The sequence below is a fragment of the Aptenodytes patagonicus genome, chromosome 5, assembly GCF_965638725.1.
Source record: "Aptenodytes patagonicus chromosome 5, bAptPat1.pri.cur, whole genome shotgun sequence".
Taxonomy (NCBI): domain Eukaryota; kingdom Metazoa; phylum Chordata; class Aves; order Sphenisciformes; family Spheniscidae; genus Aptenodytes; species Aptenodytes patagonicus.
This window is the reverse complement of record NC_134953.1, coordinates 63812700-63828330: the sequence shown is the minus strand read 5'-3', so window position 1 is coordinate 63828330 and position 15631 is coordinate 63812700. Positions and strand designations below refer to the sequence as shown.

At 40.3% G+C, this 15631-nt stretch overlaps 2 protein-coding genes across 3 annotated transcripts in view; one reads left to right on the top strand and one right to left on the bottom strand.

Moving 5' to 3' along the window:
• Nucleotides 1–176: 176 nt before the first annotated feature.
• On the top strand, nt 177–4526 carry PRPF38A (pre-mRNA processing factor 38A). Its single transcript, XM_076340197.1, has 10 exons — nt 177–347; nt 427–586; nt 1113–1234; nt 1752–1837; nt 2012–2122; nt 2690–2802; nt 3338–3364; nt 3444–3541; nt 3890–3938; nt 4196–4526. Exons 1-10 carry the CDS (start codon nt 218–220, stop codon nt 4236–4238), a joined length of 939 nt encoding a protein of 312 aa, XP_076196312.1. The 5' UTR covers nt 177–217; the 3' UTR covers nt 4239–4526.
• Nucleotides 4527–5341: 815 nt separating this feature from the next.
• Nucleotides 5342–15631, bottom strand: part of TUT4 (terminal uridylyl transferase 4) — a 49876-nt gene continuing 39586 nt past the window's right edge. For both annotated transcript variants that reach the window (XM_076340195.1, XM_076340196.1), the window contains exons 26-30: nt 14177–14337; nt 13091–13188; nt 9945–10470; nt 7177–7350; nt 5342–6140 (exon numbers count right to left, since the gene is read on the bottom strand). In XM_076340195.1, coding sequence (XP_076196310.1) covers nt 6049–6140; nt 7177–7350; nt 9945–10470; nt 13091–13188; nt 14177–14337 — 1051 coding nt within the window. In that variant the 3' untranslated portion in view covers nt 5342–6048. The remainder of the gene's footprint in view (nt 6141–7176; nt 7351–9944; nt 10471–13090; nt 13189–14176; nt 14338–15631) is intronic.

Below are 15631 nucleotides of genomic sequence, written 5' to 3'. Positions count from 1 at the left end.
CGCGCGCATAGGGCGGAGGGAACAGGAAGAGGCCGTGCCGGAAGCGCGCCATATTTGCGCCCGACGCCGCGAAGCCACGGCCGGAAGGGATGTTATAGCCCGAAGATGAGATGGCGGCCGGCGGCGGCGCCCCGGAAGCGGAAGCCGTTGCAGCCCCTCACGGAAGGGGAGCGGGGCAGCCCGCCGCGGAGGTGGGGGGAGCTGGGTAGCGGCGGCCATGGCGAACCGGACGGTGAAGGACGCGCACAGCATCCACGGCACCAACCCGCAGTACCTGGTGGAGAAGATCATCCGCACCCGCATCTACGAGTCCAAGTACTGGAAGGAGGAGTGCTTCGGCCTGACGGGTACGGCGGGGCGGGGCGCGAGGGGGCTCGGCGGGGAGCTCGATGAGGAGCCTGGGCTGACGGCCCGTCCCTCTCCTAGCCGAGCTGGTGGTGGACAAGGCCATGGAGCTGAAGTACGTGGGGGGCGTCTATGGCGGGAACATTAAGCCTACGCCCTTCTTGTGCTTGACGCTGAAGATGCTGCAGATCCAGCCCGAAAAGGACATCATCGTGGAGTTCATAAAAAACGAGGACTTCAAGTAAGTTGGTAGCTTGATTTTTCCCTCTTTTGGTTGTCGTGCTGAATGAAACTGTCCAAAACAGCCAGGGAAGCCTCAGTGCAGGGTTTAGCTTTTAGCGGGCCCTGATAAACTCTCCTTGCTAAAAAGCATGTCCTTCCTCTTGCTTTCAGGACCGCTCTCCTTGTCACCCGGACTGTTGGAATGGCTTGCCTTTGTGGCATGTGCTCTCTGTGATAACGCACCTCCGCCTGAAGTATTTAGAACGAGGTGCATTAAGGGAGCCATATTAATCCACTTTTTCTTCAATATTTCTTTTGCCTTTGTGAGTGATAATGCACCCATACAGAGATTATGTATATATCCTTGAGTGTATATATATATTTTTTTATATATATATATACTTGAGTACTTGAAGGGAGACAATCTAAACGGTCGTATGTTCTGTTTAGTGTACTGATTTTCCTTAGAAACTTATGGGAAAAACTCCTATCTAAACTGCTAACTATGCAAAAAGCTCAGATACATGAAACGGTGTACTTTTCAGGTATGTCCGAATGCTTGGTGCATTGTACATGAGATTGACAGGCACTGCCATTGACTGCTACAAGTATCTTGAACCACTGTACAATGACTATCGAAAAATAAAAAGTCAGAACAGAAATGGGGGTAAGCACTCTTACTTAGTTGTGGTTTCTTAGTACCTTTCATAGATGACCTTTTGTTAAAAAAGCATATCATGCTAGACAAAAGTAAATATTCTATTTAGTAATATAAGCTTAAAAAATTGTGGCATAACCATCTTTTTGAAACCTTACTTTTGCTTATTCAACCTTTGGATAGTTTGTTGCTAGTCTTGCTGACTGGTACAAATGAGAACTACCTTGCTTATTTTGCTTTCCCCGAGTGCTCGTGTTTTCTGACTGGCACTGAGATGCAGTTCCATAAATACCAAAGAAACACCATTTGAGTGCTGGTTTAAGCACTGTGAATCTGCTAATCCTAGCTGTACAGTAATTTCCTTTTTGCAAGATAGGCCTAATGATTTTCCTCATCTTTGAGAATGATTTTAGAACTGTTGTTTTGTACAGCCCCCTTGACATAAATTGTCTGAAGTGTTTCATCTTTATTCTAGCCATTAGTGTTAATCTTCTTTGTCTTTTAAATGCTATTTTTTCCCCACCAGAATTTGAACTGATGCATGTGGATGAATTTATTGATGAACTACTCCACGAGGAACGTGTATGCGATATCATTCTGCCCCGATTACAGGTTTGGAGAAGTAGATGGCTATGGAATTCTTAACTGCGTCAGACTCAATAGTTGTATCAGCTACTGGCTTGTTGCATAAAGCTATGATACCGGCCCTTTGGGCACACAAGATGCCTCCTTAGGTGTTTGTTCTTCTTACTTGGGTTATCCAAGTTAAAGTTGTAATTTTTTTAGAAACGGTATGTTCTGGAAGAAGCTGAGCAACTCGAGCCTCGTGTTAGTGCTTTGGAAGAAGACATGGATGATGTAGAATCTAGTGAGGAGGAGGAAGAGGAAGACGAAAAGGTTGGTGAACTATTTTGGAAGGGGATAGTTAAAGTTGGTGCTGAACCACCGCAGAACACTTTATGGCCTATGAGAAATATTTGAGGGGAGGCACCGGGAGGCTGCTTGCAACTCTTATCTCCCCCTTAATGTATTTTCATATAAGCTGCTTGCGAGAACTTGTTAGACCCTGAAGCAGTTCTCAAGTGCTCTGTGTTTGTCAAGCTTTTCTGTCTCCTGAAATTCACAAATCTGGATCTGTTCTGTGTTAAACATATTTCAGATAAATTGTTTTACATACATATGTAACGGATAGAACTAAAGGTGATGATGAAAGTTATGGTGACCATCATAGTCAATTCTGCTGTACTTCTTAAGAATCAACAGTGTGAGAGGTGGCCATTTTAATTTCCAGTTGGTAAACTTGGGCAGTACCACTCACTTCTGAATATGAAATACTTGAGGATGGGGAAGCTTGATTGCATTACTTTTGTCATGTATATTGTTCAGAAATCTTTACTGATAGATAAAAAGCTTGATGAAACAAGACTTATAGAACCTTCCCCCGTGCCTCGCCATTGTTTCCAGCTGGAACGAGCACCCTCTCCTGACCACCGCAGAAGAGGCTACAGAGACCTTGATAAACCTCGCAGATCTCCAGCTGTGCGATACAGGCGGAGCCGAAGCAGGTCTCCAAGAAGGTGACGTGGCTCTTCTTGAGCAGTATTTTTTCCTATTGTACTGCAGATGGCTGGAGCAAAGCATAGAAGTGAAGATGACAATTCAGCCAGAATCTCTTACACCTCCCAATTCCTTTAGCCACTTCCTAAAGTAAGGAGTTGGAGTGCATAGCCACAGTGAACCCATCTGCCTGTTTCTCTAGTCCTTCAGTAACTCTTGAACCTGCTGGCCAACTTTAGCGAAACTTGACAATACAGCAAAGGTATTAAGGAGAACCAAGCGCTTTGTTTTCATGTAAGGCAGAGGCTGCAGAGAAAATCCTGTTAATTGTTCTTACTAAGCTAGGAAAAACTCATCACTAACCTCATTTGCTCACTGTATGGGCCAGTCCAAAAGCATGTACTGCCTCTTGTGCAGCAGGCCAAACACACACTAACTGGGGACACGGGGGAGTGCAAAGGAAGCCCTGGTGCTGTTGCTGGAGAATATGGGAAATTGAACAGCTGGTTCTGCTAATGATTTTTAGCAACTTTTTCTTTTCTCCCCAAATTACAGGCGAAGCCGCTCTCCAAAGAGAAGAAGGTAGTCTCTTATTATATTATTTAATCTTAGAATGTGTGCATTTTTAGTATGGCTATCTTAAAAGCTTCCTTTCTCTCAGTCCGTCACCACGCCGGGAGAGACATCGCAGCAAAAGCCCAAGGCGACACCGGAGCAGATCCAGGGAGAGGCGCCACAGATCAAGATCTAAATCTCCAGGTATTTTTTTTTTTTTTCATTTACAGACAAAAGACTTGTCAATCAGCAGAACATCCACTGCAAGAAAAATCTGTGCCTCGGTATCAAGAAGATAGTATAGGTGCTTAATCTGGCTCATAAAACTGCTAGTTATATGAAAGCACACCTGGAGAACTCCTTTAATACATGCAAAATTGCCTTGAGTGTGTTTTTCAAATATTTGCCAGGAGGTTAATTTGAGTGCCTAATTAAGGCTAGGGTTGTTCTGGCATTATCTAGGACACTTGGTCACTAGAAGCAGATTGCATTAGCAAAACAAACAAGAATTCCAGGGTCTATGGAAGTAACTGTTACCTTTTTATCTCATAGGGCATCATCGTAGTCACAGACACAGAAGTCATTCCAAATCACCTGAAAGGTAAAGACTTGGCCTATTTCCTAAGGGTCTCTATACTGCTGTAGGAGCTCTTACTTGTCATTTAATCTTAGGGATTGAAGGTCGTCTTACAATGTTGGAGATCAAATATTTCATACAGTACCTCCTTCAGTGTTGTAGTCAAGTCACACTATCCATATTCAACTATAGAAAACACCACTTACTGCTGTGAATCACCTTGGTCTTTTGAAACAATTACTAGTACTGTGTCATACGGCTTTTTTTTTTTTCTGTTTCAGATCTAAGAAAAGTCACAAGAAGAGTCGCCGAGGGAATGAATAACAAACTAAATCCAGCACACCGTTTAAGGACCTTGAACTGCAGTCTAATACTGTCCTATTTGCTTTATGGGACAGCTGGACATGTACTGGCTGCTTTAGCAGTCCATTTCTTTAATCCTTCTCCTCTTGTAGAAGTCTTGTTTGTTTGGGGTTTTTTAATTAAAAGAAAGCTAAGGATACTTTTTATGTAGTTGGTTACCCATCCACGTGATAGAATTTGAGGATTGTTTTTCTCAAGGCCTGTAAAAACTAGTGAAGAGCAATAAAAAAGGGGGGGGTTGTCTTTAAAGGCTCCTTGCTGTTTCTTTCATAGTAACTTTGTTTAGATGTCCCCTAGTTGAAGCTGGCTTCATTCTCAAATCAGGGCGTTGTTTTGACAAACAGCCACTGCATTCAGTTGCCAAAGTGGGAGTACATTCAAGTTACAAACACTGACCAGCCTGAACTATCTCAAACCTCCAGTACAGGAAGGGAAGTAAGACTGTCATAATCCAGTGTGTTTACTAAAAGGAAGAGCTAACTTAAAATAACTCTCCAACACACAGCTGTTACCGGTTCCTTTGTAAGAATCCTCCTTAAGTCTAATAATGTGCTGCTTCTGATGCTACTATCAGACAGTTTAGAAGCTTCAAGTAGCTTCACTTAATTCTTTCCAAGCAAGAAGTTATTCAGTATATTTAAAGACAGTAAACCACTACTTTGAGCATAGTCTGTGGCCTACCTGTGACTGGGGACAGAATATGACACAATTGTGCTCAGCTCTACCTTCTCCGAATGAAGTTAGCATTCAGCAAGTCCCTGTTTTTCAAATGAATAATTAAGCTCTTACTGAAGTTACAGTTCTCATCTTAGTACATTTAATTATATATCACAGGAAATCAGTTGCGTTAAACTCCCTTGTGTACCATCCCTTTATTCATAGTCTTGCTTGAGGAGCAGGGACTGACAGGCTTACCTCCTGAACACTGCATTTACGGCTTAAGTATTTTCACATATTGCCTAATGACTGCTGACAACACAAAAAGTAGTATGGCAAGTGAATTTATGGAAAGTCCTCTTTAAAATTACTTCATAGTACAGCCTGATTTTTCTAGAGTACTTTTGTATTATTTTGCAAAGTTTATAAACCGAAAAGCAGGTGTACTCTTCCCTCAAATCAAGTATTTTACGAGAAAGACAAATCACAATCACACCAGCGTGGGGAAAAACAGATATACGGATTGCATGACTCATTAAAGCTGCTCATCTTTCATCTCTTCTTTCGGATATCTAAATTAAAGCCATTTTTATTATTCTGGTTTTCCTAATTACAGTTAAATGCAAGCATGCATACAAATAGGGAAGAGGAAAAAGTCTTATGTCCTTTTTTTGCAGTTTTATTTTTCTTTTAAAAAGTTTTTTGGCACTACATAGTTCTGTAAAGAATAGAAGTGACAAATTTTTAAACACATGAAATCCCCTTCTAATTTTATTTTTTTTAGAACAATATATATAAAGTCTGAAGCAACCAAAGTATGAATACAGCTAATAGAAAATAAAGAACTTAATTTTAAAAATTCTCTCTCTTTACAGTTTATCAAGATAAAACAAAACACAATTCCCCTTAAAAATAGGGTAATAAAATAGATGAAATTTGTATCACTCAGTTTTGTGATACTAGTAAAAACTATAGTTCATATCTATGTACAAATGATACAGTTTAAAAACAGTCTTAAATAATCTTGTATCTAAACATGTTGCATTAAGATTTTAAATCAGAACCTGAATTTTTTTCCTCCCCTCCCCCCACCCACCCACAATCCCATGAAATTTCACTTTTTCTGTTGAATGTAATTCAGATTCAAGTGTGGGTGTCCTTGAGACAGAAGCGAGAATCGCTGGTTACTCTGCATCAGTGGACCAGCTAAAAGAAAATGGATTACAATTACTTCAGCAAATTAAATGTATCTAACAGTGCTTGGCTATATTCAATGTATTAATCTTAGAAATAAAGCCATTTACTAGACTGACACAAATGCTATCTGTACAATTAACCCATTTAATGGGACAACACAGTATTACTTTAATCCTATCTCCAAAATTCCCTCAAATCATCAATACATCATTTTGTTGCATTACTTTAGTTATTCAACAAAAATAATTTCAGGATTTTTAAATATGGGTCTCACTTGGAAACCTTGCTACAGCCAATCGATTAGACCTTGAAAAAAGGATTTGGTGCCAGTATCTCTCATTTTATACTAGGTGACCCAGCAACATGTTAATTGCAAAGCCTCCAAGTAAAATTTGGGCATAGTTCCTCTTAGTGGAGCCAAAGGTCTTTTTCCTACAGCCTTTCCCAGTCCTGCCAGATGCTGAACCCCTTTACCATTCACTAGCATCAGAAAGAGTTGAGATAAAGTCAGTCCTTCAAAGTATCCTGAATAACTGAACCTGATCTAACTTTGAAGTTAGTGCTGCTTTGACTGCAGACAGGTTGGACTAGGTAACCTCCAGAGGCCCCTTCCAACCTGAATTATTCTATGGTCTCGCAAGTTTTTATCTATGTAAGTCATTCCACAAGGCATGGTACAAAAGCCAAACAAAATGAATTAGGACAAAAATTTCTTCATATTCTTAACACGCTCATGGGCAAATCATCTTCACCTCTATTGCAGCAGAGGTGGCTCTACAGTGAGACAGCAGCAGTGAAGGAGAAAGAGGCTAGAAGTGCAACAGACTGCAAACTGGCTCAGATTTCAGAATTTGATTTAACCCCTTCCCTCCCACAAAGATTTTCATCCATCCATACAGGAAGCCGAAGCGTTGATTTCACTCTTGGATTCATTATGGTTCCAGGGAGCCTAGCAAGTGAAACATGATTCCTTGGCTTTTAAAGCCTTTGAGACAGTAAAGAGACACGTTGCATGAGCTGTTGATTCATATACTAGTTCTAGTACCTTGAGGGTAGAAAGGTTTGTTCGGTGGATAGCTGGCATTTCCCTGCTGCATGTAGTTCTGAGGCATATTGTAAGGCCACGCTCCTCGGAGGAGAGGAAAATGGGTAGGGGTCCCATGGTCCCAAGGGACAGAAGGAGGGTTCATTTTACCAAACTGTCCTTGGAAACCCTGATCTATTTTTCAATTGAAAGGGAAAAGCACATTGCAAGTTGAAATAATTAAACAGTAAGTCACAAATACAATTTACATCTTAAATAACAGTTTGCAGGGGACTTAATGTGATTAGTCTGATGTGCTACTCTTTTTTTTTTTTAAATATACATCAATAAAAATTATCGCCTAAATTACTTCATTATTCATTATAATAGAATTTATTGGGGAGGAAGACAGAGGATGAATCAGTATTAAAATCAAGACCTACAATTTCATTATTCCTATGTCATTCTCATGATGAAAAATACAAGGTTTGAACAATGTTACTAATATCTGATCCCACACAGATATTCACTATCACTGACATAACTATGACATGAAAGCTATTATCCTACTGCAAGAAATAATTCTCAGATGTACACTGGAATTCCGCTAATACTTGTATACTTGTATGCTTAAGAAACTTGGTATCTAGGTCATCGGACCAACTTAAAACTGATTTTTAGAGAGAAAAATAGAAACTTTTGAAATACGTACACAAATTGTAAGCAATTTAAATTACAAATCCAGTATTACTGCAGCATTAAGGATGAGAAATCAAGCATCCAAGGAGGCAGGACACACAACAGTGGATGCCAAATGCTGTATTACTAATCCTGCTCTTTTTGTTCATGGCTCCCAATTTTGTAAGATACAGCAATGCCTGCTAATTTAAAAACTTGATCAATGTACATTTAAAAATAAATAAATAAATTTAAGTAACTATCCTTCTCAGTATATCAGTTCCCCTTCACGCCCATCATTAAAAAAAACTTGCAGACAGACTTTCATTAAATAAAAGAAAGCTACGCATTTAAGAACACCACTAACTTTTATACAATAAAACATGAAGCATGGCTCTGGAGTATGCATGAAAAAAAGTTGTCTGTCTGAAACTTCTAATGATCCTACTTCTGATCAGTTGTCTACTGAAAAGAAAGTCAAGTCACTCCTTCCATGTCAAGGTTATGTGAGCCAACACAAAATTTCCACAAACTTACTGTTCTCAAATGGTCCCAAGCAAGTAAGAAAGCAGGCTTCAGAGAGCAGACAGCTCATCTCTACTGTGCGCCTACCCAGTGACCCCACCTTAATGGCGTCTAAGCCAAAAAGGAAACAAAACTGATTAAAATACAAAGAGGAAAAATACTAGGACTGGGAACTAGGAAAAGGAGTGTGATGAGACTGGAAATAGATGGAAGTTGAGGGAAGGGAAAAAAAAATACTGTCACTGACAGCACAAGAAAACTGGGAAACCTTCTGTGCAGGCACAGTGAGAGTGGAAGCAAACAAGCTGAGACAGAGCAAAAGGAAAAAGACTGAAGACAAAGACTGACTGACTGTATGATGAGAAACGGGACTTGTTAAGGGAGAATGGAGCAGAAACTAGGATTTGGGGAGCTTGTCTGAAAGAAGGCAGCTACCTGGGTAAGACGACTCGGATTGGAAGGAGCTGCTTGAGAAAAAGTCAGAGCTGGGGTGGACATGGAGGAGGGGGCACATGAGCCCGGACAGAGAATTAAGATCAGAAACGGAGAGGTAGGGACAAAGCACACTGAAGGCACAGAAAACACACCGGTAGCAGTTTCTGTATCCTCTAAAATATATTCCCCACAAAGCTCTGAATAGAAAAACATGCATCTCCAGCATCCCAACAAATATCTGAAACTCACTGGTGAATTATACCTCATCCAATACTGTTGACTCAGCTGAAAGTCTACTGTTGCTGTCAACCACCTTATTAGTGCAGAGAAAGGCTGTGCAGGAGATTCAAAATTTCCATCTCGCGATGAACAACTGCATCAGTATATTGTATGATGGATATATTTTTTTAAAACATAGGAGGAGTTACACACAGAATAAATCAAAAGACCATTATCATGATCTAAAGATCACAGTTAAAATTTAGGGGCTGCCATGGTTTATGTTGCACAGAAAACTGTATGGGCTTTAATTACTATATACTGTTTTTCTCAGCCTCAAACATACAAATGTACTTGGCTTTGGTATGAGGCAAAAGGCTGTTGCCCACTTGTCGCAGGGAAAATCTGTATGAAGTACTTTCAGGAAATGACATCAAGATTATGGAAATTAAATGTGGCAGGATAAACTACAGGAAAAAAGAATGTGTAAGATCATGTTATATTGCACTAAATGCAAAGAGGCAATATTCAACTTGCACAACCATAATTCTGGCAGTCTCTAAGTTCATAGTTGCAGTGTCAGCATTCATCTAATAAACTACATAACAACATAAATGGAAACCGTATTTGTAAGCATATTCACAGAAATGTGCTTTAGACTCAAACAATTATTAGAACATTTCTCAGTTGAATGCATGATTTCTCATGTGTTGCACAGCCGTTAATGGCAGATAGGACCAATGCCTAAAAGTTACAACGATCCAACTTGCCTAATTTTTTTCCTATGAAAATGTTAAGAGTGAAGGTAACGACTCAGTTTCTTAAGCATCGTTATTTTTAATATAAAACAACTTGAAAGAGTTAGCTGTTTCTGTAACACTTAACACTTGTACACAAAGTGCGAGAGGTTTGATACAACAGAGAAGAATTACCTGAATTCCCCACAGTGCCATTGTTCACCAGTGAGTTTGGAGTCACAGGATTGTGCCAGTGTCCCTCATGAGAAGTGCTGGGGATTCCCATGGGCCTGGCAGCAGGCTGTGCAAAGATGATACTGGGATCATTCAAGCTTACACTGCTCTGGTTATTTGTGGTGCTGCTGCTGCCAGATCTCATAGAAAATGGAACATTTGTAGAATGAGGAGGGTTACCCGGTGCAGAGTGAATAACGGGCCCATGAATAGGCCAAGAAGTGTTGGGAAGCTGAATTTGGTGGTGATGGTGCATCTGAAGTAGTCCCAGGTTATGCAAGGTGGAATACTGACCTGGGGGAGATTGGGGAAAGTTAAACAAAGGCAGCTGGACCTGATGGGGTGGCTGTGCACCCTGCTGTGGTTGCGGAACGTGCTTAGACTGGGATATTGGTTGTGGCTGAGTCTGGTTAATGGAGGCTGGCTGAGAGGAATTCTGTGTAAATTGTTGAGGTTGTGGAGAGTAAGATGACTGATGCGAATCAGACTGGAGGGGAAAAAAAAGTATGTATTTCTGATTAGTTCACTAGCTATTTAATGGTGTTTTTCTTTAAAAAGCACCCACTGTATTAGACTATTCAGGAAAAAGGCAAAGCACTCCCCAGTAACACCCCAAATACTGCGCCCAAGTTCCTGCTGGTTTAAATAAGTGCAGTTCGACTGACACCGATTTTCACCATCAGATAATTTGGTGTTCATGTGGCACATCCCACCATCAGAAACATCGTTCTGAGCAAACATTAGCCCCAAGCTCTTCATTAGACTCCTCACACATCTGTTTCTGATTTTTAATCAGTGTCTTCCCCACCCTACTTATTTACAGCCCAGAACCTCATTAACTAATTACCTTACTTCTAAATAGAGTGATTCTTATTACTACAGACACTTTTTTAAGTCATTCCAAAGCAAGCTCCTAATATTTTTTTAATTTTTGTTTAATCTGTTAAACAAGAAATTGAAACTCCAAAAACCCAGTTTCAACCTCCATATCCTGATGTTAAGCCATGGCTAGAGGCACAGAAATAGCAATTATTACCGCCTTTGCAGAGCTCTTACAAAGTTTTCCCTTTCACCAGCAAAAGAAACAGGCATGAGCCTATTTCATCTGTTTGGTATTGCAACTAAGCAGAAAAGCACTTCAAGAACTGGGGTGGCTGAGAAAAGAGTTCCCCAGTTTATCTGCCAAAATTTATTACCAATGTCTGGATTAACCTAATCTGGTTTTAAGCACTGAGACGAGATGGTGATGGCGTAAGATAGGTGCCTCCAAAAAGAAATTCAAATGACAGACAGCTACCTAAACCAGAGATGATTACCTGAATCTCAGATCTCAATCTCCCCCTGGAGTTGCTTGTCTCTCTCCATAGACTATAGCAGACAGCTAAGCTCCAGGTAACTCAGATGCTGTCAAACATCTGAAGTTAAAGGTTTCTGTAGCTTGTCACTACCCATGACTGCTCGCCTGTCCGTTTAAATTGGCAGTCATTTTTCTTCAATAACTAGAGGTCTGCAGGACTTCCCACGCCAGCCTTTCAGAGCGTTCCTTATAGCAGCATGCTGCGTGTCTTTGCCTGGGCAAAAGCTGAACCCAGAAGCTGGGATTGCTCACTGCTGCTACTCCAACTGTTCTTGTATAAGTGCCTCCTATGCCTTTCTATCAAACCAGGAAGAGAAGGTAAAACCTGGGATTTGAAAGACAACGACCAGTTTAACAGTTCAAATGTTATAAAAAATAGAGCACATGCACTGACTACAGCCTTCCTGCAAACATTAAACTACCACAAGCATGCATTGGACATGCCAGCAGCAGGAGAGGAGAAATGTTGAGTTCCAGCCTCTTGGTCTGCTTCCACACTCCCGCTTTCCCTTTTCTCTCCCTCTTGCTCCACTGACATTCCCCCTTCCCATTCTCCTCAAGCAATCCCTGGACAGCACATATTCACCAAGAAATCCTGGCCAAATGACAACCATGCAACACACACACACAGAGTCCATGACATCCAGATGACACAAGAATGTGCACATGCGGCAGGTCCAGTGTGCGCGATGTGCCTGACTGTGTGTGCACCCACATGTCCAGCTTCAATTTCCCAAGCAGAAATATAATGCTCCTAAAAAGATACTCCTGTGTCATGTGATAGCATGGTGGCAGTTCAGCCCTTCGCTTAGATTGGGGCTATATCAGTCCCTCCTTTACAGCATATTATTATAGTAAATGATGTCATAAAGTCTCTGTTACTGGAGCAAACATTCAATAAATGCTTGCTGATCAGTTAGGAAATACTCTGTTCAGTTTACTACTTTAGGTATAAAGAGCATTAGTGATCAGCAGCCCTGATTACTATGTTTGCTTACTTGCCAGTTTCATTAGCAGGCACATGTTTCTCAGACTAATAGCTTAAAATTAATTAATTTCTGCTGTATTCTGTACTCCAAAAAACATTAAATGCCAACAGCTGTATTTGCTCAAATACCCTCTGCTATCCATCTCCACTTAGAAGCAGGCTAAACATATTTTATCTAGTTCTACAGAGACTTGAACAAATTCTAAGAGAAAACTACCAAAAATTTCCCCATTGTTCTGTTTGTGCTTCTAGTGTGCTCTGGCAGACTTTTGCCCTGTGTATCACATCTGAATTGAAGTACGATTCATCTGTGTTCCCTGCCTGTTCATGACAGTCCCTTAAGTCAGTTCCCTTAAACCACAGAGAATCATGATAGTCACAAACCTAAGTCTCCAGAATGTTAATGATGAGCTATGCTTTACTTCCCTTAGTAACTCCAGAACATTGCCAGAATAACTAAGCACAAGACTTCGAAAGGCATCCTAGCTTAAATCTCAAAGATAGTGAAGCTGGCCTTTCAGAGTTGCAAGCTCTCTCATATGAAATTTGACTATGTAGTTTTCATATTGAGAGACCATAAATGCTCTCCAAGAGACACTATATTATAAATCAAAGTTTCATTAACTGACAGAGTGCAATGTTGTCATTATAAAGTCCAGAATCTCTTGAGAAAAAACTGTGCAAACCTGCTCCTAGCACGGCCCAGGATCGCTGGTTTGCTACAACTTGCTTACTTCAATACAATAGCTAATTGGAACTTACACATTCTGATGACTGCCTAGTGCGCAAGGGTCGTTCCACTTGCTGCTGACTCACAGCCACTAGCTGTGAATTTACCATGCTTCGGACCAACTGGGTGCCTAATCAAGGAAAAAAACGTTAATAAAAAACGCAAGGTTACAGATGACAGAATACCAAACACAGAACTGGGAGTCAGCGATACCTTAACTCTCATGTGATACAGAGTAAGTAAATCACTTTAACCTCTCCTCTCCTTTAAGTGGAAAACTTTCCCTCTACTGGCAACAGCCAACATTAATAGGTATAGCAGCTAAACCCAAAATCTAATTCTAAGTAATACAAATTCTAGCATCAACAAAGCTCATTTTGCTATCAGGCAGGAGCACTACTTTATACAGGTTTCCATGCTATTCCTGTAAGCAGTGGGATTTTAAATAGTAATAGCAACAGGAGAAACTTTTGGGCAAAGAAAGCGGGGGGGGGGGAGAGAGAGAGAGAGAAAGGCATATCAGAATACAGAAAAGCAGCAAGGTTCTCTCTGAAGTTCATTTATGATTGCTTTCTCTACTTTTTCCAAGTACCACAGGCACCTAAAAGCCTAACTTGAATGGGTTTGCAATCAAGCTTGTCTCTAATTACTAACAGTAATTTGAAAGCTGGATCTAGCTTCCTAATGCATCCGTATGCTTTTGGAAATGTTACTTTAAGACCACTGATTTTTGGTGAAAATACATTTACTTACCTCTCACAGATGATGGAGGGTTAGCTAACATTTGAGAAACATTTGGAAGAGGAAATGCACTCAATTATTACTATTATTACTACTCCTAAATGCACCCATTGTGAGTAGAAGACAAATAATGCAACACCCTGAAGTACACTATAGTTACTGCTGAGTACATTTTTACCACCCATGCAAAGACTGTACTTCAGGAGGCATTACTCCCCTTGAAGAAAAGCAACACTTAGACTAAAAGCTGTATTTGCAATGACTGAAATCATTAGTTGCAGAATTTTTTTAAGACAATTACCAGGTCTGTATAGAGACCTAGAGAGAAGGGATCTCGGAACTTTCAAATTATACTAACAACACATAAACTAACTTACCTGGCACGCTATTATTTCTCTGACGGGTTTGTTTGAATTCAGGACAATCTCTTCTAACATGACCCACATCCCCACAGATGAAACACCTTTTCTCTCTTGTTTCTCTATCATCTTCTTTCACTTCTTTCTCATCATCTTTCTCGTTCTCCTTTTTCTTCAACCTGAATAATAATTTTTATTAGCAATATCACAAAACCACAAAAAAAAAAATCTCTGTAGAGTTGTGATATTGGTATGTTCAAAGGAAATGGTTACATAACCAACAGCTGTACCAGAATACAAACATCTCAGGAATCCCAAAAAAACACTATCAGAATCTGGGCTGGTTAACAACCTGTTTGTATAAACTTAACGAACTTAGAAGCTCCCCAGAATTGTCCAGAAGCTATCTGACTGTATTAGTGCAGAACTATATCTGCAGTTAAGTAGGTTTAGCCTGCCAGTTAGTTTGAGAGTAGTTCTATGCAACAATCCCACCGAGTCAGAATATACACAAAACAAGTTAGCTGTATCTTGTAGATCTAACTTCCCCCTGACTGGAGATGGCATAATTCTCTATAAGAGTATATTAGCATCCTGAGCCTAGACAGGATGTGAAAGAAAGCACTGAGGCTCTTTCAAACACTCAGTACTAACGCAACAAACAGGAGAAGAACTAGTGATCAGGAACCAAGACAAGAAATAAAGGGTTTTTTCCACATGATATCTGTAGGATTGTTAAATATTAATACTATTTTGTGAGCTGTATATACAATTTGAGAGAGTGTCTGTGTGGCTGTCCTGTAGTAGCAGTTTGTGTGAAGAGCAGATCACAACTTCTTTTCCTGAGGCAGATGTAAGGAAAGAGGTGATGCTATTCCATGTGCTAGTGCTTGTGAGGAGTTTGTTAAGGGAGCGGCTGAAAGAAATAGTCAACCTGTGACCTTAGGGTTCCAGTCCAGTTTCATGTATCTTGAACTCTGCTGACTGAACAAAAGGCTGTAAATAAGGACTTTGTAGCAGGAAGAGACCAAAAATCTTTTGAAGAGTTATGGAGGACACAACTGAACATAAGGAGTAAATGAAAAAGCCCAGACTTTAATCTGCATTCTAAGGGCTTCAAACAGGTTTTAGGAGTCAGACAACCTACACCGAATGGGTCATTAAAAATCCAAAGACATAAAAATGCAAGGAGTGCACATTCTCTGTCAATTCCTGCTAAACTCTCTTTGGAGACATTGAACTGCATGTACTAGGGACTCCTTTTGCAGGAGTACTGGATCCAAAACTCTAAGTGCAATTAATGTACAAGTGCAAGATCACTAAGTGACTGGCACTAGTATGATGTTACAGAAATGCACCTTAACTATGTACATTTTAACTATTCCTAGATTTTAATAAATGAACTTTTACCTGCCTTGCAGAGGTACGTTATCAGATCTATAGAACAATTCAAATTCAACAGCCTTCCAAACA